Source organism: Urocampus carinirostris, chromosome 15, assembly GCF_059441175.1.
Source record: "Urocampus carinirostris isolate Australia breed hairy pipefish chromosome 15, RoL_Ucar_1.0, whole genome shotgun sequence".
Lineage (NCBI taxonomy): Eukaryota > Metazoa > Chordata > Actinopteri > Syngnathiformes > Syngnathidae > Urocampus > Urocampus carinirostris.
This window is the reverse complement of record NC_142363.1, coordinates 33,437,202-33,461,994: the sequence shown is the minus strand read 5'-3', so window position 1 is coordinate 33,461,994 and position 24,793 is coordinate 33,437,202. Positions and strand designations below refer to the sequence as shown.

At 37.6% G+C, this 24,793-nt stretch overlaps 1 protein-coding gene and 1 long non-coding RNA gene across 2 annotated transcripts in view; both read left to right on the top strand.

Annotated features, from left to right (window-relative positions):
- The first annotated feature begins 18,307 nt into the window (after nucleotides 1–18,307).
- LOC148352200 (uncharacterized) overlaps nucleotides 18,308–24,793 on the top strand; it is a 100,980-nt gene continuing 94,494 nt past the window's right edge. Inside the window, exon 1 of the long non-coding RNA XR_015852936.1 lies at nucleotides 18,308–18,376. This is a non-coding gene — a long non-coding RNA (uncharacterized LOC148352200). The remainder of the gene's footprint in view (nucleotides 18,377–24,793) is intronic.
- Nucleotides 19,405–20,056, top strand: tunar (TCL1 upstream neural differentiation-associated RNA). The gene has a single exon (XM_088354912.1). It carries the CDS (start codon nucleotides 19,405–19,407, stop codon nucleotides 19,627–19,629), a length of 225 nt encoding a protein of 74 aa, XP_088211038.1. The 3' UTR covers nucleotides 19,630–20,056.

Below are 24,793 nucleotides of genomic sequence, written 5' to 3'. Positions count from 1 at the left end.
AAACTCAAAAACCTTTAGTCAAGTCAAGTTATGTTTATTTGTTTGGCCCTTAATCACAAGGAGTCTCAAAGGGCTGCACAGATCACAGATTATTGCAAACCACAGACTATTATGACACATCCCCTGATCTAAAACCTACATGAGGGCAAGGAAAAACTCAAAAACCTTTAGTCAAGTCAAGTTATGTTTATTTGTGACGCCCTTAATCACAAAGAGTCTCAAAGGGCTGCACAGATCACAGATTATTGCAAACCACAGACTATTATGACACCATCCCCTGATCTAAAACCTACATGAGGGCAAGGAAAAACTCAAAAACCTTTAGTCAAGTCAAGTTATGTTTATTTGTGACGCCCTTAATCACAAAGAGTCTCAAAGGGCTGCACAGATCACAGATTATTGCAAACCACAGACTATTATGACACATCCCCTGATCTAAAACCTACATGAGGGCAAGGAAAAACTCAAAAACCTTTAGTCAAGTCAAGTTATGTTTATTTGTTTGGCCCTTAATCACAAGGAGTCTCAAAGGGCTGCACAGATCACAGATTATTGCAAACCACAGACTATTATGACACATCCCCTGATCTAAAACCTACATGAGGGCAAGGAAAAACTCAAAAACCTTTAGTCAAGTCAAGTTATGTTTATTTGTGACGCCCTTAATCACAAAGAGTCTCAAAGGGCTGCACAGATCACAGATTATTGCAAACCACAGACTATTATGACACCATCCCCTGATCTAAAACCTACATGAGGGCAAGGAAAAACTCAAAAACCTTTAGTCAAGTCAAGTTATGTTTATTTGTGACGCCCTTAATCACAAAGAGTCTCAAAGGGCTGCACAGATCACAGATTATTGCAAACCACAGACTATTATGACACATCCCCTGATCTAAAACCTACATGAGGGCAAGGAAAAACTCAAAAACCTTTAGTCAAGTCAAGTTATGTTTATTTGTGACGCCCTTAATCACAAAGAGTCTCAAAGGGCTGCACAGATCACAGATTATTGCAAACCACAGACTATTATGACACCATCCCCTGATCTAAAACCTACATGAGGGCAAATAATACAAAGATATCGTCAACATAAAATCTAGGTTATTCATATGCTATAGAATAGAAGTGTGTTTGAAGCTTAGATTTAAACAGTGCCACTGAGGTTGCAGATCAAATCTCAGGGGGAAGAGCATTCCACAGCACTGGGGCCCGAAACAAACAATTGAGAAATTAATATGCTCTATGAAGATGAATAAAGTTGAGTTTAATTTACTTTTGGAAGATGGGTTTCAAGAGGTCCTCCTCTGTGGTAGAGTGAGAACAAAAAAAAGAGCTTTTCCGCGCACAAGAAAATCTAGCCAGCTCACAAAAATCAGGGCTGGAAATTGCTAGTAGTCAAAGTTACAGTGCATGAAGGTAAAAATACAAGGGTTCCCTTGACGCTGTGTTCTAAATGCGGTATTTTGAAGTCAATGTCGAAGTAGAACGAAGTGGAGTAAAGTCAGTAGAGTTTTTCGAGAACTGGCTTCTTCGGCTCGGCTCACTAAAAGGAACCGGCTCTTTGGGGTCCTAAACGGCTCTTCAGGTTGTTTTTGCTTCTTTCATCCCTACACGACCAAATATTATGTAAAATTGTGCACAAAACGACTTAAAGGAGGGGGGGGGAAATAGAACAAAAAAAGAAAAAAAAATACCAAAATGAAAAAGGGGTGAAAAGAATAGAATATAGAACAGAATAGAATATACCTTTATTGTCATTGTTACAAAATGGGTTAACATATTGTGACAACGAAATTGGGCATGACACTCTAGTTTCACACATTCACATTGAGGTAAAAAGCCAAGAAGATAAAGGAACAGAGAAGATAAGGTTATAAAACAAGGAGGATAAGGCTATAGTTATAATTTACATGAAATTTACACAAGAAATGTCGGCATGTAGGATGTTACATACAGTTGGTATCGTAATACAGTTGGTATCGTAAGGGTTGTGCAATTTTGCATTTGGTGCAAAAGTCGTCATAGTGCAAAAAAAAAAAAATAGTCATTAAGCTGAGAAAAAAAGGGACAAAATGAAGAGAAAAAAGAAGGAAACATTCAGAAAAAAGCCAGAAAAAAAAGAAAAGACAGGAACAAAGTAAAAAAAGGAAATAGAGAACAAAAAGAAAAAAGTAACAGGTAGGAAAAAAATAAACACAATGAGATTTTTTTCAAAAGAATTATGAAAAAAAAATAGAAAAAACAGGGAAAAAGAAGAAAATTGCCTAAGAGCAGCACGGCGGCGCAGTGGTTAGCGCTTGTGCGGCACAGTTCATGTCATGGGAACCCATCGTGGGTTCAAATCCAGCTCCAGATTTCCTGTGCGGAGTTTGTAAGTTCTCCCCGTGCTTGCGTGGGTTTCCTCCGGGCACTCCGGTTTACTCCCACATTCCAAAGACATGCATTTCAGGTGAATTGGCCGGTCCAAATTGTCCCTAGGTGTGAATGAGCGAATGAGTTGTCTGTCCCCGTGTGCCCTGCGATTGGCCGGCAACCAGTTCAGGGTGTCCCCTGCCCATTGCCCGGAGATGGCTGGGATGGGCTCTAGCACCTCTGCGACCCTACTGAGGATTAGGGGTGCAGCTAATGAGATGAGATAATGAAATTGTCCCTAGGTGCAGCGTGGTGGTTAGCGCGTGAGCAGCACAGTTCTGAGGTCATGGGTTCCAATCCGGCTACTGACCTTCCTGTGTGGAGTTTGCATGTTCTCCCCGTGCTTCTGTGGGTTTCCTCCGGCACTCCGGTTTCCTCCCACGTTCCAACATGCATTTCAGGTGAATTGGCCGGTCCAAATTGTCCCTAGGTGTGAATGAGCGAATGAGTTGTCTGTCCCCGTGTGCCCTGCGATTGGCTGGCAACCAGTTCAGGGTGTCCCCTGCCCACTGCCCGGAGATGGCTGGGATGGGCTCCGGTTTTGTGCGTGTTTCTGAAAGAACAGCACGAGGTTTCTGCCATGCAGAGTACGCTAGCAACCCGCGGATGTTTTACTAGCGAAAGGACAAATCGTCCTTGCTTTCGTCACCTCGCCCGGACGAAAGGACGACGTCTTTGGCTGTTTGTCTCCTCCATAGAAAGGAGAAGAAATGAGTCACACAGAGGCCAGACTGAACATTGCTTATTTTCAGACAGTTCCACGCCTTGAATACTTAGCGTTCTTGGTCAGCTTAAGCTAATCGGGGTTTTCTTTGGGCCGGTCTTGCCAAATGGACAAATTCCAGGGTTGGGTAGGATTACTTTAACTGGATTACTTTCGATTACTTTTGGATGACTCCGACACCAAATATGCTGATGAAAATGATTTTTGGATTTATTTTCATTTTGTTTCTGTCGCATTTGATGTTCGTTTTGCCGGAGATCAAAGAGATCAAAGCCAGGAGAGAAAGCTTACCACGTGTTGTGAGTCATCATTTGATTCATATTTTGTCTTTTATTAGCATATTTGGTATTGGAGTCATCCGAAAGTCATTGAAAGTAATCCAGTTAGAGTAACCCTACCCAACCCTGCGAGTCTTTCTTCCCTCTCTCTTACTATTTCTCTTTTTATATCTTGTTTTTCACGTTCTCTCTCTCTTTTTTTCTCTCTCTCCCTCCCTTTTTTACTCACTCTCTATCTCTCTCTCTTTCACTCTCTCTGTCTCTTCTTTTTCTCCTTGTTCCTCTTTGTCTCTTTCTCTTTTTGTCTTTTACCTTCTTTTGCTCTCTCTTCCTATTTTCCTTTTCTCTCTCTTTCTTTTCTCTCTCTCCCTCACTCTTGCTTTCGCCTTCTCTCTTTCCCCCTTTTCTTTTCTCTCCTTCTCTTTTCTATTTCTTTTTCCGATGTCATTCTTTCTAGTTCTTTCTCAGGGTTGGGTAGGGTTACTTTAACTTGATTACTTTCAATTACTTTTGGATGACTCCAATACCAAATATGCTAATAAAAGACAAAAGAAACTAAATAGGAATAAAATGACTCCATTTTGTGCAGGCTTGGGGAGAAACGGAATACATGGAACGGCAAAAATGATGTTTGGATTGATTGTCATTTTGTTTCTGTGGCATTTGATGTGAGATTTGCCGGAGATCAAAGAGATCAAAGCCAGGAGAGAAAGCTTACCACGTGTTGTGAGTCATCATTGTATTCATATTGAGTTTCTTTTGTCTTTTATGAGCATATTTGGTATCGGAGTCATCCAAAAGTCATTGAAAGTACCGTATTTTCCGCACTATAAGGCGCACCGGGTTATAGGGTGCACCCCGAAAAAATAGTTTTTGGTCCTATATTTTCCTTACATAAGGCGCACCGGATGATAAGGCGCTACAATGGGAACATGGACAAAACAGTCAGATAGTTCAGTCCAATTTATTACCCCCTTAACATTCCCAAAGGTTGCAAAGACGCAAATACATGTCGAGAGCACGTGTGGATGCGGTGTCCGTACGATGTCACTCAAATGCATCGTTCCAAATATCATTCGGAAGGTTAAAGTCTTGGGATTCAAGAAATGCCAACCATTCCTTAGTTTCTATTTTCTTTTTTGCTCGCAACTTTACTCTATATATGACAATAAACACTTGGAATTGAGTTGAATTTAAAAATAGACACTCCATTCCATCCATTATCTGCACCGCTTATCACAGAAACATCGAGTTCAGTCTGAAACAAGATACAGGGAAAATATATAGCCGGAGTAGCTCACCGAAGTCGTTGTGTTCATAATAATGTGCAGCCAATGTCCTCTTATATCCGTGAGGGTAGTAAATCCAGGCGAATTGAATATTTACAAATACAGAATAGAAAAAAATGCTTTCTCTATGCCGTCAGCCACGTGCTATACACATTCATCTTTTTCAGCCAATTACAGGCTTTGTTTCGCCGCTTCAGCCAATGCCAGCCTGTAAATGATAAAAAGGATCCGCCCCTTGACCTCCGAATAACTTTAGCCAATAGTGATCCATTCAAATGATGATTGACACATTGGTTAGCCAATGAAACGCCGGTAAATAAATCCCAGTATACAACGCGGACTACTTTGCCTTCGGGGGAAAATCGAGTCGGCGGCTGCAAGTTAGTTGCAAAACTTAATGTTGATCCATAAATAAGGCGCACTGTATTATAAGGCGCATGGTCAGCTTTTGAAAAAAATAAAGGCTTTTAGGTGCGCCTTATAGTGCGGAAAATACGGTAATCAAGTTAAAGTAACCCTACCCAACCCTGCGAGTCTTTCTTCCCTCTCTCTTACTATTTCTCGTTTTATATCTTGTTTCTCATGTTCTCTCTCTCTCTTTTTTTCTCTCTCTCCCTCCCTTTTTCTCTCACTCTCTATCCCTCTCTTTCACTCTCTCTGTCTCTTCTTTTTCTCTTTGTCCCTCTTTGTCGCTTTCTCTTTTTGTCTTTTACCTTCTTTTGCTCTCTCTTCCTATTTTCCTTTTCTCTCTCTCTCTTTTCTCCCTCTCCCTCACTCTTGCTTTCGCCTTCTCTCTTTCCCCCTTTTCTTTTCTCTCCTCTTTTCTATTTCTCTTTCGATGTCATTCTTTCTAGTTCTTTCTCAGGGTTGGGTAGGGTTACTTTAACTGGATTACTTTCAATTACTTTTGGATCACTCCAAAAGCAAATATGCTCATAAAAGACAAAAGAAACTAAATAGGAATAAAATCACTAAATTTTGAGCAGGCGTGGGGAGTAACAGAATACATGGAACGGCAAAAATGATGTCGGCAAGCTTTTTGGATTGATTTTCATTTTGTTTCTGTCGCATTTGATGTTCGTTTTGCCGGAGATCAAAGAGATCAAAGCCAAGAGAGAAAGCTTACCACGTGTTGTGAGTCATCATTTGATTCCTATTTAGTTTCTTTTGTCTTTTATTAGCACATTTGGTATTGGAGTCATCCAAAAGTAATTGAAAGTAATCCAGTTAAAGTAACGCTACCCAACCCTGGTCGCATTTGATGTTAGTTCTGCCGGAGATCAAAGAGATCAAAGCCAGGAGAGAAAGCTTACCACGTGTTGTGAGTCATCATTTGATTCCTATTTAGTTTCTTTTGTCTTTTATGAGCATATTTGCTATTGGAGTAATCTACAATACTTCAATCTAGAAAAAAGGCGCCACCCCCCCACACCCTAGTCCTGCCCCCTGTCACATTGGCTTCACGTCGCCCGGTCCTGCACGCATGGCTTTTTGTGTTCGAGACCCCGCCCCCCCCCAGTGCGTTGCCAGGCAACCACTCTACATTAATACGAGGAGGGGAGAACGGGGGATGCCTCCCGCTTGAAAGGCGCTCCCCAAAAAGTTCCATTTCAATCGAAATTTGCGGAAGAAAAAGTGGCGGCTGCCTGGGATTAGGGTGGGGTCGCCCGGATTATTAATCCCCCCTCTCGCTTTGTTTTTGTTTACAGACGGAAAAAAAAAAAGAGAAAAAGCTGAAAAAAAACGGAACCGTCTCCTCCGCCCGCCCACGTTCCTCCGACTCGACAAAGACGGAACAGCAGCGGAGGAGAGTTCCAGTCGGTTGACGGACGGGGAGAGGGAAGGAACCCCCGCGAGGAGACCCCTGAACCCCGTTTTGGCCCCTGACGGAAGGATGGGAGCGCTTGGTTTTGACTGGAGTTGCTCTCCGTGGTGTTCCTGATTCTCGGCAAGGTAGGGTACCTGCCAACGGTGCCGCTTCCCGTCTTAGAACAGGGCAACTATTTGGAGTTGGGGGCCCCATTGGGGTGGAAAATGTGGTCAAGGGGCCCCTCAGGGAGACCTATCAATTATCTATTATATTGTTATATTCCTTTTTTAATATTTGTTTTTCAAAAGATGGGTATCGGTATTGAAACGCTCCCAGTTAAAGCAAAACAATATATAATATAATAAGTTTTTAGCGTTGTTTTTGATATTTGGTTTTGTAGTATTACTGTAGTTGTATTTTTTTAGTATTTTTTAGTATTACTTCAGTCAGCTTTTTGTTGTTTTTCTGTAGTCATATTTACTTTTTCGTATTTCTGCCATAGTACTTTTTTTTAGCATTTCTGTAGTATTATTGTGATATGTAATGTAATAATGTAGTATTTCCATAGTTTTGTTGTATATCTGTATTGTTTTGTGTTCTTTCTTGAGTTCTAGTTTTACAGTATTTTTGTAGTATTTCCAAGGTACTATTGTTTAGTAATTCTGTCGTTATAGTTTTGTAGTATTTTTGTAGTGTTTCCATGGTACGATTGTTTAGCATTTCTGTAGTATTTTTGTAGTTATAGTTTTGTAGTATTTCCATTTTACTATTATTTAGTATTACTGTAGTATTTCTCTTGTATTTTTTGTAGTATTTCAATAGTAGAATTTCTGTTGTATATCTGTATTGTTTTGTGTTATTTTTTTAGTTATAGTTTTATAGTATTTGTGTAGTATTTCCAAGGTACTGTTGTTTAGTATTTCTGTAGTATTTCTGTTGTTAGAATTTTGTAGTATTTTTGTAGTGTTGCCATGGTACTATTGTTTAGTATTTTTGTAGTATTTTTGTAGTTATAGTTTTGTAGTATTTCCATAGTACTATTATTGAGTATTTTGGTAGCGTTTCTCTTGTTTTTTTTTTTGTATTTCGATAGATAGTAGCTTTTTTTGTTGTATATCTGTCATGGTTCTGTAGTATTCCTGTAGTATTATTTTTTAAGTATTACCATAGTAGATTTTTAGTATTGCTGGAGGAGTATTTTTCCAGTATTTCTGTTGTAATACTTTTTTGTATTTTTGCCATAGTATTTATTTTAGCATTTCTGTAGTATTCATGTATTGTTTTGTAGTATTTCTATAGTAAATGTTTTGTTGTATATCTGTATTGTTTTGTGTTATTTCTTTAGTTATAGTTTTATCGTATTTTTCTAGTATTTCCAAGGTACTAATGTTTAGTATATCTGTAGTATTTTTGTTGTTATAGTTTGTAGTATTCTGTAGTGTTTCCATAGTACTATTGTTTAATATTTCTGTAGTTATAGTTTTGTAGTATTACTGTAGTTGTATTTTTTTAGTATTCAGTCAGCTTTTGTTGTTGTTCTGTAGTATTCATGTAGTCTTATTTTTTGTTGTATCCTCTTTTTGTATTTCTGCAGTAGTATTTATTTTAGAATTTGTGTAGTATTCATGTATTATTTTGTAGTATTTCCATTGTAAACGTTTTGTTGTTTATCTGTATTGTTTTGTGTTATTTCTTTAGTTATAGTTTTAAAGTATTTTTGTACTATATCCAGGGTACTATTGTTTAGTATTTCTGTCGTTATAGTTTTGTAGTAATTTTGTATTTTTTCCATCATACTATTGTTTAGTATTTGTGCAGTATTTTTGTAGTTATAGTTTTGTATTATTTCCATAGTACTATTACTGTATTTAGTATTACTGTAGTATTTCTCTTGTATTTTTTGTAGTATTTCAATAGTAGAACTTTTGTTGTATATCTGTAGTGTTTTATGTTATTTCTTTAGTTATAGTTTTATAGTATTAGTGTAGTATATCCTGGGTACTATTGTTTAGTATTTCTGTAGTATTTCTGTCGTTAGAGTTTTGTAGTATTTTTGTAGTATTTCCTTAGTACTATTGTTTAGTATTTCTGTAGTATTTTAGTAGTTATAGTTTTGTAGTATTTCCATAGTACTATTATTTAGTATTTCTGTAGTATTTCTCTTGCATTCTTTGTAGTATTTCAATAGTAGATTTTTGTTGTATATCTGTCATGGTTCTGTAGTATTCTTGTAGTATTATTTTTTAAGTATTACCGTAGTCGATTTTTAGTATTGCTCGAGTAATATTTTTCCAGTATTGCTGTTGTAATACTTCTGTATTAGTATTTTTTAGATGTTACTGTTTTAATATTTCTCTTGTTGTGTTTATGTATCATAGTAATACTGTAGTGGTATTTTTGTAGTATTTCCGTAGAAGTATTTTTTAACTATTTCTAGTATTTTATTAGTGTTTCTGCAGAGATTTAGTTATATTTCTTTCATATTTTTTATAATATTACTGTAGTTGTATTTTTCTACTATTTGTGTTTCAATATTTCATATTTTTTGTATCATAGTATTTCTGTTGCAGTATTTTTACAGTATTGTTTTTCTTTTAAGAATGAAAGCAAAATGATAAGTCCTCAATTTCAAGCACAGAATATAATATAAAGTTAGGTCATCATTTTATAGTTTTTTTGTGGTATTTCTGGAGTAGTATTTCCTTTGTAGACACACAAAGGGACAATAGAGACAAAGTTGGCTGGCATTACATTGTTTTTCTTAGTACTTCTTTATGTACTATTTTGTATTGTCGTTTTTGTTTGGGGGGGACGGATAAAAAGCCTGACTGGCCGTAGTTTGCACAACCCTGCGATATACTGTACTACCACTTCTCTCCCCTTAAAAACGCCTAACCTACTGATTTTTTAAAATTCATTAATCTACAACAACAAAAATATTTAATACTAGTATCTCAGTCTACGGATGCTAAAGTGTAAAGTGTCATTAAGTCTCAATAAAGCGCTACAACGGAGGCATTCGATTTCTATTTCGGTCGAAGTTTTCCAATTCCGGATTTGCAACGAGCACGTGTTGCTGCTTTCTCGATTCTTAGATAGATAGATAGATAGATAGAGAGAGAGAGAGAGAGAGAGAGAGAGAGAGAGAGAGAGATAATAGAGGGATGTCTAGATAGATGTCTAGATAGATGTCTAGATAGATAGAGAGAGAGAGATAAGAGAGAGAGGTAGATGATAGAGGGATAGATGGATAGAGAGAGAGAGAGAGAGAGAGAGAGAGAGAGAGAGAGAGAGAGAGATGATACAGGGATAGATGTCTAGATAGATAGATAGAGAGAGAGAGAGAGAGAGAGAGAGAGAGAGGTAGATGATAGATGGATAGATGTCTAGATAAATAGATACATGTCTAGATAGATAGATGTCTAGATAGATAGATAGATGGATAGATGGATAGAGAGAGAGAGAGAGAGAGAGAGAGAGAGAGAGACATAATAGAGGGATGTCTAGATAGATGTCTAGATAGATGTCTAGATAGATAGAGAGAGAGAGATAAGAGAGAGAGGTAGATGATAGAGGGATAGATGGATAGAGAGAGAGAGAGAGAGAGAGAGAGAGAGAGAGAGACATAATAGAGGGATGTCTAGATAGATGTCTAGATAGATGTCTAGATAGATAGAGAGAGAGAGATAAGAGAGAGAGGTAGATGATAGAGGGATAGATGGATAGAGAGAGAGAGAGAGAGAGAGAGAGATAATACAGGGATAGATGTCTAGATAGATAGATAGAGAGAGATAGAGAGAGAGAGAGAGAGAGAGAGGTAGATGATAGATGGATAGATGTCTAGATAAATAGATACATGTCTAGATAGATAGATGTCTAGATAGATAGATAGATGGATAGAGAGAGAGAGAGAGAGAGAGAGAGAGAGAGAGAGAGAGAGAGAGAATAGAGGGATGTCTAGATAAATGTCAAGATAGATGTCTAGATAGATACATAGAGAGAGAGAGAGAGAGAGAGAGAGAGAGAGAGAGAGAGAGAGAGAGAGGTAGATGATAGAGGGATACATGTCTAGATAGATAGATAGAGAGAGAGAGAGAGAGAGATAATACAGGGATAGATGTCTAGATAGATAGATAGAGAGAGATAGAGAGAGAGAGAGAGAGAGAGGTAGATGATAGATGGATAGATGTCTAGATAAATAGATACATGTCTAGATAGATAGATGTCTAGATAGATAGATAGATGGATAGAGAGAGAGAGAGAGAGAGAGAGAGAGAGAGAGAGAGAGAATAGAGGGATGTCTAGATAAATGTCAAGATAGATGTCTAGATAGATACATAGAGAGAGAGAGAGAGAGAGAGAGAGAGAGAGAGAGAGAGAGAGAGAGAGAGAGAGAGAGAGAGAGAGAGGTAGATGATAGAGGGATACATGTCTAGATAGATAGATGTCTAGATAGATGTCTAGATAAATGTCTAGATAGATAGATGATAGATGGATAGATAGATAGATAGATAGATAGATAGATAGATAGATAGATAGATAGATAGATAGATAGATAGATAGATAGATAGATAGATAGATAGACATGATTGGATAGATGTCTAGATAGATAGATATATAGATAGATGTCTAGCTAGATAGATAGATAGATAGATGGATAGATAGATAGATAGATAGATAAATACTTTATTCATCCTTACTCATCTTATTGTGTCTTTTAAAGTCTCGGTTGCTTGGGTGTAAATCATTGATGGCGCTGGGATCTGGCCGGGTCGGAGTGTCTCTTACGTAACGGCGGAGGGGTCTTTCATTGACGTGGGGCCCCTCGGGCTCCTCGGCAACGGACGCCAGAAGTTTTTCTTTTAAATCGAATGCGTACTCTCAGGTCTGATCCCTGAGTGCTAGTATTTTATTATATACATATATATAATAGTACATCTAGACTATTACATAATACAGACGTTTGTTCATAAGTTGCTTCAGTGATATATTTTGTATGTTTATGGTTTATATAAGTATGTTTAAGGCTTGTATAAGATAAACGTTTGATAAAATAATATGCTCTATAAAAATAAATAAAGTTGAGTTTAACTTACTTTTGGAAGATGCGCTTCAAGAGTGGTAAAAAGTGGCCGATAAAAAGCGATCCGACCATTTTCTCAACCGCATCTAGCTTTCTTATTCCACTTTCCTTTCAAATTTAAAGGCTCGCCTCTTCTTTTACACTTTACACCAACCATATCGAATGGATGCACGAGATATTTAACAGTAAAAACGTCAATGTTCTGGAGGTACAGTATAGAATGTTTACACACGAACTAGGAAGAGAAAGCCGGATTTCTTCTACAGGGTGGATGCTGGGTGACCTCTCACAGCGCCACACTCCGGTAGTGGCGGAAAGAAGCACTACAGTAATGTCCTGTACTCGGAAAAAGATGCACACGATTCAAAATCTAACTTAAAGCAATGCAAGTATTTTTCGACATCCCCCAAAAAATGTTTGTATCTCCTGTTTTACGCACTCGAAGTAGGGGAGCGTCTGTATATATATATATATATATATATATATATATATATATATATATATATGTATGTGTATGTATTAACCCAAACCCGACTTCAAGTCCCGCGATTGGAACTAAATGTCCTTCATTAAAGTCCACGGTCCAAAAATCACAGCCGGCACAATGAACGGAAAATGATACCGGTACTTAAGGTTTGATGCAGACCTGCAGAGTCCGGGTCCCGTTGGAAGTAATCCAAGGAAAAAAGTGTATATTTCCAAAGGTAAGGGTGGGAAAAATTTATCAGACGAACACAACTCTTTTTTCTTTAACCAACTTTTTACCCCCTCTTCTTTCCTTGTCTGTCCCTCACCTTTAGCGGTCCCCCCTTAAACCCGTCACCCCGTGTTTGTTCCGCCCCTCCTTTTTCATTCACCCGTGCAAAACATATCAGAATAAGTGTCTAAAATAAATACAAATAAATACATTACAAAAATGTACAGTCGCAAATACATATTTTACATGGGTTACACATATTTACAAAGAAAGACGATAAACCGAGAGAGTTTTCAAAGCTTTAATAATAATAATTTAGCTTTGACAGGGCAGTTAACGGTAACAACACTCGAGCGCCGCTGGCGGCCGTTAGAAAAATGACATAAATTGGCCGCATCACTATATAAGCCGCAGGGTTAGGGGGAAAAGTAGCGGCTTATAGTCCGGAATTTACGGTATTTGTTTTGCCCGTCAGCATCAGTCTCGGGAGGATAACAACTCGGAAGGAAAAAAATAGAAAAAATAACTTAATGTCGACAGAGTGGGCGATATTAATCAGGCGTGAAAGTGATCCAATCAGATGTTGAGTGACAGGAGCGATCAATAGCGAGAGATAACACAAGCTTCTTCCAGATAGCGCAAAGTCAAATAACCAATCAGGATAGAGCAAAGGCACATAACCAATCAATCGCCGTCACCCAAATAACCAACCAGTCGCCGTCGCTAGAGCGAGAAAATGATCGTCCTTTGCTAATGCTAATGAGCTTAGCTGAGTTTTTTTTTCACCTGTAATTCAAGAGGTGCGCAAACTACGGCCCTGGGATTCACATGCGACCCGGCAGGCTTTTTTACCCGGACTGCCAAAGGGAAATGATCAAAGTATAATGAGAATATATACACCAGTAATTAAAGGATTAGTAATAAAGTGTTTTGTTTTTTATTGTGCCAACTTTTTTCCCATTATCCCTATGTTTGTCTACAACAAATGTTCTACAGCAGAAATACTACAAAAATACTACCAAATTATTAAAAAACTAAATACCACATTTAGTGATTAAAAACTTTAAACAATGATTATACAGAAATACTACAAAAACACTACTACACAAATATTACATCAGAAACACTACGAAAATACTACTACAGTGATACTACAAAAAATACTACAGTTATACTACAAAAATTCTACAATGCAACTACAAAACTTCAACAGAGATACTACCAAATTACTAAAAAACTAAATACCACATTTAGTGATTAAAAACTTTAAAAAAATATTATACAGAAATACTACAAAAATACTACTACACAAATATTACATCAGAAACACTATGAAAATACTACAACAGTGATACTACAAAAATACTACAGTTATACTACATACATTCTACAATGTAACTACAAAACTTCAACAGAGATACTACAAAAATACTACCAAATTATTAAAAAACTAAATACCACATTTAGTGATTAAAAACTTTAAACAATTATTATACAGAAATACTACAAAAACACTACTACACAAATATTACATCAGAAACACTACGGAAATACTACTACAGTGATACTACAAAAATACTACAGTTATACTACAAAAATTCTACAATGCAACTACAAAACTTCAACAGAGATACTACCAAATTACTAAAAAACTAAATACCACATTTAGTGATTAAAAACTTTAAAAAATTATTATACAGAAATACTACAAAAATACTACTACACAAATATTACATCAGAAACACTACGAAAATACTACTACAGTGATACTACAAAAATACTACAGTTATACTACAAAAATTCTACAATGCAACTACAAAACTTCAACTGAGATACTACAAAAATACTACCAAATTACTAAAAAACTAAATACCACATTTAGTGATTAAAAACTTTAAAAAATTATTATACAGAAATACTACTACACAAATATTACATCAGAAACACTACGAAAATACTACTACAGTGATACTACAAAAAATACTACAGTTATAGTACAAAATTCTACAATGCAACTACAAAACTTCAACCGAGATCCTAATACTACCAAAATATTACCAAATTACTAAAAAACTAAATACCACATTTAGTGATTAAAACAGGGACTCATCATATTATTTTGCTTTCATTTTGCAAAAAATACCCATAGAAATACTACAAAAGCACTGCAGAAATATTGACAAAATACTAGTATGGAAACACTTTAAAGAAATAATAATAATACAGAAATACTACTACAGTAAAACTATAATACAAAAATACTACTGCACAAATATTACATCAGAAACACTACGAACATACTACTACAGTAATACTACAAAAATACTTCAGATATTCTAGAACAATTCTACAATGCAACTACTAGAAAACTACAACAGAAATACTACAAAAATACTACCAAATTACTACTAAACTAATTTAGTGATTAACTTAAAATATTATTTTGCTTTCATTTTGAACAAAAAATACCATAGAAATACTACAAAAATACTACTACAACAAGACTATTATACAAAACACTACAACAGTAATACTAAAATAATACCACTATGGAGTTACTTCAAAAATACTTCGACAGAAATACACCAAACATACCACTTATATAAAAACACTTCTACAGAAACATTTTAATACTACAAAAGCAATACAGAAATACTAAAAAAGTACTAGTATGGAAACACTTTAAAGAAATAACTATACTGAAATACTACAAAAATGCTACTACACAAATATTACACCAGAAAAACTACTACAAAAATACTTCAGATATACTAGAAAAATTCTACAATGCAACTACTTGAAAACTACAACAGAAATACTACAAATATACTACCAATTTACTACCAAACTAAATACCACATTTAGTGATTAAAAACAGGCTCTTAACAATTTTTTTTTCCTTTTTTTGTCAAGTAAAATCATTCTTAAATATCTTTAGAAATATTTTTAGTTTTTTAAGAATTTCAACTTAAGATTTTTCCATTTAAAATCAACGTAATAATCCTCCAAATATTCTTCAAAAATATCTCACAGGGGACAACTTTGCTCGATTAAATTCAGATTTTTTTTTAAATTTTATTAGAAAAAAATAGTTTATACGTTTTTGCGTTATAGAAAAAAATACACTTAAATTAATTAAAGTTTCCTGCTTTTTCTACCTATTTTTTGGGCTAATTGTAGTGCAAAACTAGCGCTTTGTTTTCCTTTTTTAGCACGTATATGCAAACTCTAAATAAATAATGCCGGCAACAAATTAATAAAACGTTTTATCAATTTGAACTCTTCATTTTCTTTTATTTTTTAACATACTTTGAACAAAACATCCGGCTAATATTCTATTAAAGGAAAACCTTGCCACCTAATTCATTTTTGATGGGAAAATATTTCTCGCTGTTGTGAATAAAACATGTGCCACACAGCCGAGCAAAATGACAGTCAAATGATTTATTTACTGTTTACGGACGTGGTGGGGGGAGCGTGTTTGTGTCCAGGTATTGAAATTAAAATAAAAACACAACAAAAACAATAACTCCACAACAAAATAATGTGACATAATATGTTCGAAAAGGGGTAGAAAGAAGCAGATGCTTATATTCCCTACTCCTTCATCTTCCCTATTACCGTAAATTCCGGACTATAAGCCGCTACTTTTTTCCCAAACTTCTCGAGTTCGAGTACAAAAGGTCTATATGACAAAGTTTCTTTCCGACACTGAGGAAGACGACTTTGATGGTTTCAGTTCTAAGGGGGAAGATGAGGACGGTTTACCGTGATTTTTACAAGTACGGTATGTTTTTTTAACGGACCCGTTTACTGTTTTGCAAGGGTGTTGCTAGTAGCGTGTTGCTGCCTGTCACAGTCACGGTTTGGGATGAAAGTTATATTATTATAATTAAAGCTTTGAAAACTCTCTCGGTGTACCGTCTTTCTTTGTAAATATGTGTAACCCATGTATAATATGTATTTGCAACTGTACATTTTTGTAATGTATTTATTTGTATTTATTTTAGACACTTATTCTGATATGTTTTGCACGGGCAAATGAAAAAGGAGGGGCGGAACAAACGGGGGGTGACGGGAAGTGGGGACCGGTAAAGGTGAAGAACAGACAGACCTGTTTGTGGACGCGGTGGATATATATTTTTCCCACCCTTACCTTTGTAAATATACACTTTTTTCCTTGGATTACTTCCAACGGGACCCGGACTCTGCAGGTCCGCATCAAACCTTAAGTACCGGTATCATTTTCTGTTTATTGTGCCGGCTGTGATTTTTGGAATGTGGACTTTTATGAAGGACATTTAGTTTCAATCGCGGGACTTGAAGTCGGGTTTTGGGTTCATTTTGTGTTTGTGTTACATTTTTTAATGTGGGCGCCTGCGGCTTATATACAGGTGCGGCTTGTGTAAGTGCAAAATCGTTTTTCCCCTTAAAATGTGGTGGGTGCGGCTTATAATCAGGTGCGCCCTATAGTTCGGAATTTACGGTAAACACACCAATGACAATGACAACAATAGTAAAAATATTAATAATAACAGTTATGAGATAACAATAGCAAAAATAACAACAAAGTTAACCTTAGTTCTAGACGCACTATCCCTAATTTTCTTCATCTCTGTATTCCGCCAGTAATGTTTATTATTTATTTAAATTCGAACACGTGAATAGTTGGACATTGTTTGATCTGGTCTTGTCAATTGTTCCAAAGTTTGACTCCACACACAGACACACACATACTTTTCCTGGTGGTTCTCACCTTTGGGATTATGAATTTACTACAGACCCTTAAATTATAATTTCCCTCTTTCCCAGTGAATCATTTTTGGATGTTTTCTGGCACTGTTTTTGTTGACCTTAAATAGCAGTTGTGCAGTTAAAATTTTTAATAAATCATCTAATTTTAATATTTTGGACTGCAGGAATAAAATATGAGTATGGCCTCGATATCCTACCCTGTGTATGATTTTAATTGCACATTTTTGGAGGATAAAAAGGGGCTGGAGTGAAATTTTGTAATTATTGCCACAGACTTCTGCACAATATGTTAAGTATGGCAGAACTAGAGAACAATATAATAAAAACAATGCAATGTAGTTTAAAATTAATTTGTCATATCCTGCACGGTTGTCATGGCGCCCAGCTGGCCCCGCCCCTTGACACCGGCTGACCTGCATTTCCTGATTACTACAATGGGTACTTAAACCCGCCTTTTGGAACTGCCCTTGGCCAGATAGTTGTTTACCCTTGTTGAAAACCTGTTCATGCCTGTTTGATACCTGTTAATTCTTGTTGTGCTTGTTGGACTTTGTTGCACTTTGGTGTAACGCTCTGAAAGATTCCTGCAGGTTCTGTTTAATCCCGTTAAATTACCTAGTCTGTAGTTTGGCCTGCATTTGAGCATGCTTTGTTTTGTTTTCGGTCCGTTTGTGTGCCGGACAACTTTTCTTTCTCAATTAAAGTGACGGATCGTCTAGGCCACAGGTGTCAAACAGGCGGCCCGCGGGCCAGATCAGGCCCGCTAAGGGATTGAATCCGGCCCGCGAGACAACACTCGGAGAAGCGCAAGAGAAAAACAACCTGCAGGTTGAAATATGTCAACTTGATGTTGCCAAAGAAATGTGCCTGGAACTAAGACACTGTACTTGTATTTCTCTCTCACTCTCATTCTTTTCCACCCCTTTTCTCCCACTCTCTGTCTCTTTCACTCTCCGTGTCTGTCGTTTTCTCTTCCTCTGTTGCTCTTTGTCTCTTTCTCTCTCTGTGTCTTTTTAACTTCTTTTGATCCAACCTCCTTTTCTCTTTCTCTCTTCCTACCCTCCCCGCTTTCTTTTCTCTTTTCTCTCCTTCTGTCTTTCTATTTCTCTTTGGATTTCTTTCTTCCTCTCCCTTTCTTTTCCCCCTCTCTCACGACTTTTTATCTTTTGTTTCTCACGCTCTCTCCCTCTCTCTTTTTCTTTCTCTATCCCGCCCTCTCTCCTTTTCTCTCCCTCTTTCTCTTATTTCTTTCTCTCTTTTTCTTTCTCTTTAATCTACTAGTCCGGCCCCCGACAGAATGTTTGTTCTATCGTGTGGCCCCCGAGGTAAAATGAGTTTGACACCCCTCGTCTACGCAAATGAGTTCCTACTTCCTGCTTCCCGACCCGTTTCAAGACAGTCCTGTTCCGTTTCGTGACAGAATTTGGCTTTATTGATTATTGAAACGCTTTTAGATACTTTTATTCCAAAACAACACGGGGGAAAAAATGTTTTTTTCTGAATCAAAATAATAAATAAAGACTTCCTTTCATCATTTCGAGTTTTTTTATTATATAAGAAGATTATTATATTTCTGTTTTTATTTGAATTTTAATTCCAATGTTTTATGAGAAGAAAAGTTAAAATGATCAAATAGGTGATTAATACATTCGATTGGGAACAAAATGGAAATTACAATTCTAATATGGCGGATCATTTTGCTTATTTTAGAAACCTTTTCTAAAACTATCAATATTAAATGTATTGTTGCTTAAATATTTTTTAAAAAGAAGCATTTATTTTTGGCTAAATTATCCTCTTAAAAAAATAATTTAAAAAAGAAAGAAAATGGGATCATTTCCATTATCCATTATCTGCACCGCTTATCCTCAGTAGGGTCACGGGGGTGCTGGAGCCCATCCCTGCTATCTTCGGGCAGTGGGCAGGGGACAACCTGAACACAGGGACAGACAATTCGCTCGCTCATTCACACCTAGGAACAACTTGGACTAGCCAATTAACCTGAAATGCATGTCTTTGGAATGTGGAAGGAAACCCACGCAAGCACGGGGAAAACATGCAAACTCCACACAGGAAGGTTTGATCTCACGACCTCAGAACTGCGCTGCCGTGCTGCCCATGGAAAATACACTGTAATAAAATTAGGGTAATATGCAAATGTGGGTGTGGGGTTTAATGTGGGCTTTTACTCCCTGGGTGGGGTTAAACAGCCTCATGGCATGAGGAAGAAATGATCTCCTCAGTCTGTCCGGCACACTGGTTGGAAAACACTGGCTTAAAGCACCCACAAATATGAAGACCAATAATCATAACCTCTTTCTGCAAAACCACGTTGTTTGTATTACGATGCTTCATGACTCTCACAAGACTGTTTCCCCCCCTCCCCCTGCAGAACGGCGTGAAGGGCAAACTACAAATGCTTCCCGGGAAAATGGTCAACTCGGTCTACAGCGACGAGGAAAGGGGAAGCCCAGACAAGGAAAGCAAAGAAGAAACCATCTTGGCCATGCTCGGTATCGTCGGGACCATTCTCAACTTGCTAGTTATCATTTTCGTCTATATCTATACCACCTTGTAGGACCCCCGGACCCCGAAATGAGAAATTCGGGGGAGGCTTCGGACAGAATGGAAAAGGAAAAGAGGAGAGATAAAAGAACACTGAAAACAAAAAGATTAACTGGAGACCCTGAAGCCGCTGCACTCGCGCGCGCCGCCATCTTGGGTTGGATCCGAAGGACGAGTGGATATTCTGAACTCTCGAAGGTTTTCGATACCTGCAAAATTATTATGATAATATTGTTTATTCTTATCCAAAATATGTGTTACAGATTTTCTTCTGATGTGGAGTTTTTCTACGGACTTTTCTTATAAAAACAAAGACTCTGTGTCCTTTTCCATTGAATTGTATTTAAAGAAACGGACAAATAGTTTGTTGACATTTTTTTGGGAAAAAAAATGTATCCGTGGGTTTAGTGTTTCCTGGATTAAATCGGTTTCAGTTTAAAGCAGGGGGTGTCCAACTCATTTGAACTCGGGGGCCACACGATAGAACAAACATTCTGTCGGGGGCCGGACTAGTCGATGAAAGAGAAAGAAAAAGAGGGATAAACAAATACGAAAAAGAGGGTGGGAAAAGAAGAGAGGGCGGGACAAAGAAAGAAAAAAAAAGGGGGAGAGGGAGAGAGCGTGAGAAACAAAAGATCAAAAGTCGTGAGAGTGGGAGAAAAGAAAGGGAGAGGAAGAAAGAATTCCAAAGAGAAATACAAAGACAGAAGGAGAGAAAAGAGAAAAGAAAGCGCGAAGGGTATGAAGAGAGAAAGAGAAAAGGAAAAAAGGCAGTTAGAGCAAAAGAAGTTAAAAAGACACAGAGAGAGAAAGAGACAAAGAGCAACAAAGGAAGAGAAAAAGAGAGACATAGAAAGTGAAAGAGACAGAGAGTGGGGGAAACTTCTCTTGACAAATTCCCTTAAAAATGTATTATAAAACATCAGTGTCTCAGTGTTCGTTTTACCTGTGGAAAGTGATGAGTCCCAAAAATCTATGGGTCCCTAAAATTTAGTGTTATCGAGGTTGAAATCGTAAATCTATATATTCATTCCGTTTTAATCATCACACTTAATTGGTAATACAAAGCAGTTATCACTTCGGATTTTTCAGTTCACAAAAATATTGTACATTATACATAATAATATTGCTGAAAAATTAGCCTATATATTCATGCAGTTTTAATCACTTCAGATTTTTCAGTTCATATATTCTTGGTGGTTTGCTGTCCCGCCACAGTTGTAATGCCATCTCAAGGTCCAATGGCAGCAACGGAATTTCCATAGCTAATTTGTGGTTTTCATTGTCGTTGTGCCGATCCAATGTGCTTTTCTGAAAGTTCGTATTGCCAAATGATTAATGCGATCCAGTTTTTTTGTCACGCTGGGTGCACGCATCACAGAACAAGTAGCCTCCATTATCATCCTCCTCATAGCGTCACCAGGAATATAATTGAGTCCATTTTGGCAGAAAAGTCCTTTTCTTGCTAGGAGTATTCTTTTGTTTATCTTTTGTCGAATCGTTGGCTTCAAAACACGTGTTTTCCTTGCCTACGCGGTCTTCTGAAGAATTTCTCTGCCGTTTTTTCGTGCCGGAATTATTGCCGTTGCTACCACTTTCTGTATTATGTTTCGATTTATTACCGACACTGAAGAAATGACCAATTTTGTGTTGATTTGCACCTGATACCGACTGTTTTTTCGGAGGCATACTTCTCTTTCACTTGACAACCGCCAAAACAATGACGTCATCTCGAAGCAACGAGATCTCGTTTGAGATCGGCGCGAGACCAAAACAACAATGGCGGATCTGCCTGACGAAAAGTTTGAAAAGGAATCGGATAATAATGACAATTTGGTGTCAAAAAAGTTGCGCCCCGGGGACGCACGTTGATTTGACGCAATGCGTCCCCAGCAAAAACGATGCGTCTAGGACGCAGGGACGCGGGCAAACTACAACACTGGTGTCTGAAACCCGTGACAAAAAGCTAGCGGACTTACCGGACACGAGAGCAGACAACTCTGAAAAGTTGCCTGCCCCATTTTTTCCAACTTGACAATAAGATGACGAATCACAAAAAAAAACATTGTTGCAAAGTATAAAGGATCGATAATCCAAATATATAACAGAACAACACTTCAAAATTAAGTTTATTATAAATCTACTTATTACCTTCATTGCATGTATAAGACATCGCTGTTTTCATTATGTACCTGTATTGACTCATCTTCATTCACGCAATGTTTGCTACAAGCCACGTGAACTCCTCTTTCCACCATGCTTTTAAGGTACGTTTACGTTTTGTAGCGTCATCAATTTTGTGAGCTTCTTTTGAATCTTTCTTCTGGGGCTGAGGTTTTGGCTTGATTCCTAACCACTTCTCCTTTTTTTTTGTGTTCTCTGCGCGTCTACTTTGGAAAATGATATGCAAACGCACGACCTTATAAGGCTCTGGAAAGTACGAAGTTATCCGATGCGGGCTTCTGATTGGCTGCCGAGTACGCAAATTGCATAACAAACCGAAATTCTGAAATTTCCAAACCGAACGAAGATTTCGAATTCGGAATAAAGCAAATGTTTGATTTGAAAGAAAAATATGTCGGGTTTTTTTGGGGGGGTTTGTTTGGGGGTTTTGTTCTTGAAAAAGTTTTTGGCCACCCAGGCGGAGACGTTTTGTAAGTTACGCCCAGGGTTGGGTAGGGTTACTTTAACGTGATTACTTTCAATGACTTTAGGATGACTCCAATACCAAATATGCTAATAAAAGAAAATAAAGCTTGCCAACATCATTTTTGCCGTTCCATGTGTTCCCTTACTCCCCAAGCCTGCCCAAAATTTTGTCATGTTATTCATATTTAGTTTATTTTGTCTTTTATTACCACATTTGGTATTGGAGTCATCCAAAAGTAATGGAAAGTAATCAAGTTAAAGTAACCCTACCCAACCCTGGTTACACCCGACGTAAAAGATGCACAGGCAGACGTTATTTCAGACACTGAAATCATCATTGACAATGTTAAGTCATCACTAAAATTGACTGAGGTGATAAGTCCATTTAATTCCATTATTTGAGTATAAAAACACAAAAGCTAGTTTAAAATTCTAATTGGAGGTTTTAAAAAAAACTATCTTCCTATTTGAAGACAAAGCCTTGAATTTGAAACCTGGGTTTGGTCAAAATGTACTTTGAAAACTCAAAGCCGGGGAACAGACGGGAGTGAAAACCAGGTAGGAGTCAGGGTCGAAAAAGGCTTGCCTAGTGTAAACTGAGGTTTGCAGACGGACTGACAACAGGTGACAGAAAGGAGTGGGTTATTGTAAACTTCTAGTCGGAAAACCCTAACCACCAACCTTCAACGCTAACCCTAAACCCAAACCCTCAGCCTCCTAACCCACAGTTACCATCCATTTTTTTTATGAATTCAAACGATCGTACCAGTGCTCCTTTCAAAATAAAATTCAAAAAACCGTCTAACAAGTCTTTTTTAAGACATAGGACGAATCCTGCCACGCTCCGTTGAGCTGCGAATCATTCTGCAGGATTGAGAATCTCTCTGAATAAATTCCGGTTTTTAACCCTTCCTTTCTAGGGAAGGTCACATAAGTCCCAATCAGGGTTGGGTAGGGTTACTTTAACTGGATTACTTTCAATTACTTTTGGATTACTCCAATACTAATTATGCTAATAAAAGACAAAATAAACTAAATAGGAATAAAATGACTCCATTTTGTGCAGGCTTGGGGAGTAACGGAATACATGGAACGGCAAAAAGCAGTTTGGACTGATTTTCATTTTGTTTCTGTCGCGTTTTATGTTCGTTTTGCCGGAGATCAAAGAGATCAAAGCCAGGAGAGAAAGCTTACCACGTCTTGTGAGTCATCATTTTATTCATATTTAGTTTCTTTTGTCTCTTATTAGCATACCGTAAATTCCGGACTATAAGCCGTTACTTTTTTCCCTAACCCTAACCCTGCGGCTTATTCAGTGATGCGGCTAATTTATGTCATTTTTCTAACACTTCTTTCCGACACTGAGGTAGACGACTTTGATGGCTTCAGTTCTAAGGAGGAAGATGAGGACGGTTTACCGTGATTTTTACAAGTACGGTATGTTTTTTTAACGGACCCGTTTACTGTTTTGCAAGGGTGTTGCTAGTAGCGTGTTGCTGCCTGTCACAGTCACGGTTTGGGATGAAAGTTATATTATTATTATTAAAGCTTTGAAAACTCTCTCGGTGTACCGTCTTTCTTTGTAAATATGTGTAACCCGTGTATAATATGTATTTGCAACTGTATATTTTTGTAACGTATTTATTTTACAGACTTATTCTGATATGTTTTGCACGGGTGAACAAAAAATGAGGGGCGGAACAAACGCGGGGTGCCGAGTTTAAGCGGGGACCGCTAAAGGTGAGGGACAGACAAGGAAAGAAGAGGGGGTAAAACGTTGGTTAAAGAAAAAGGAGTTGCGTGAGTAAATGTGTTCATCTGATATATTCTCCCACCCTTACCTTTGGAAATATAAACTTTTTTCCTTGGATTACTTTCAACGGGACCCGGACTCTGCAGGTCTGCATCAAACCTTAAGTACCGGTATCATTTTCTGATCATTGTGCCGACTGTGGTTTTTGGACTGTGGACTTTAATAAAGGACATTTAGTTTCAATCGCGGGACTTGAAGTCGGGTTTGGGTTCATTTTGTGTTTGTGTTACGTGTTTAAACGTGGGCGCGTGCGGCTTATATACAGGTGCGGCTTGTGTATGTACAAAATCGGTTTTCCTCTTAAAATGTGGTGGGTGCGGCTTATAATCAGGTGCGCCGTATAGTCCGGAATTTACGGTATTTGGTATTTGAGTAATCCGAAAGTCATTGAAAGTAATCCAGTTAAAGTAACCCTACCCAACCCCGGTCCCAATCCTCCTGTGCTAAAACCCTAACCCTACTCGGAGGAAGGGATTCAAAGTCTTCTAAACTAGGCGATGAAATGAGCATGAAAAGGGTATTTGAGGCGCTCCAGCTGCTAACATGGCCGCACGCCCTTGAGCTAGCTTTCAACTTTCTTTCACCTGGACCCAGCAGGCCCTCGCTTCAAAACCACTGTGAGATACTCAAGGCGGAATCCGAAAGTGGATTAGACTGGAGGGAAAAAACTACAAAGTCCTTTTTTTTTTCCTAAATTTGACCGAAAAGGCTTTTC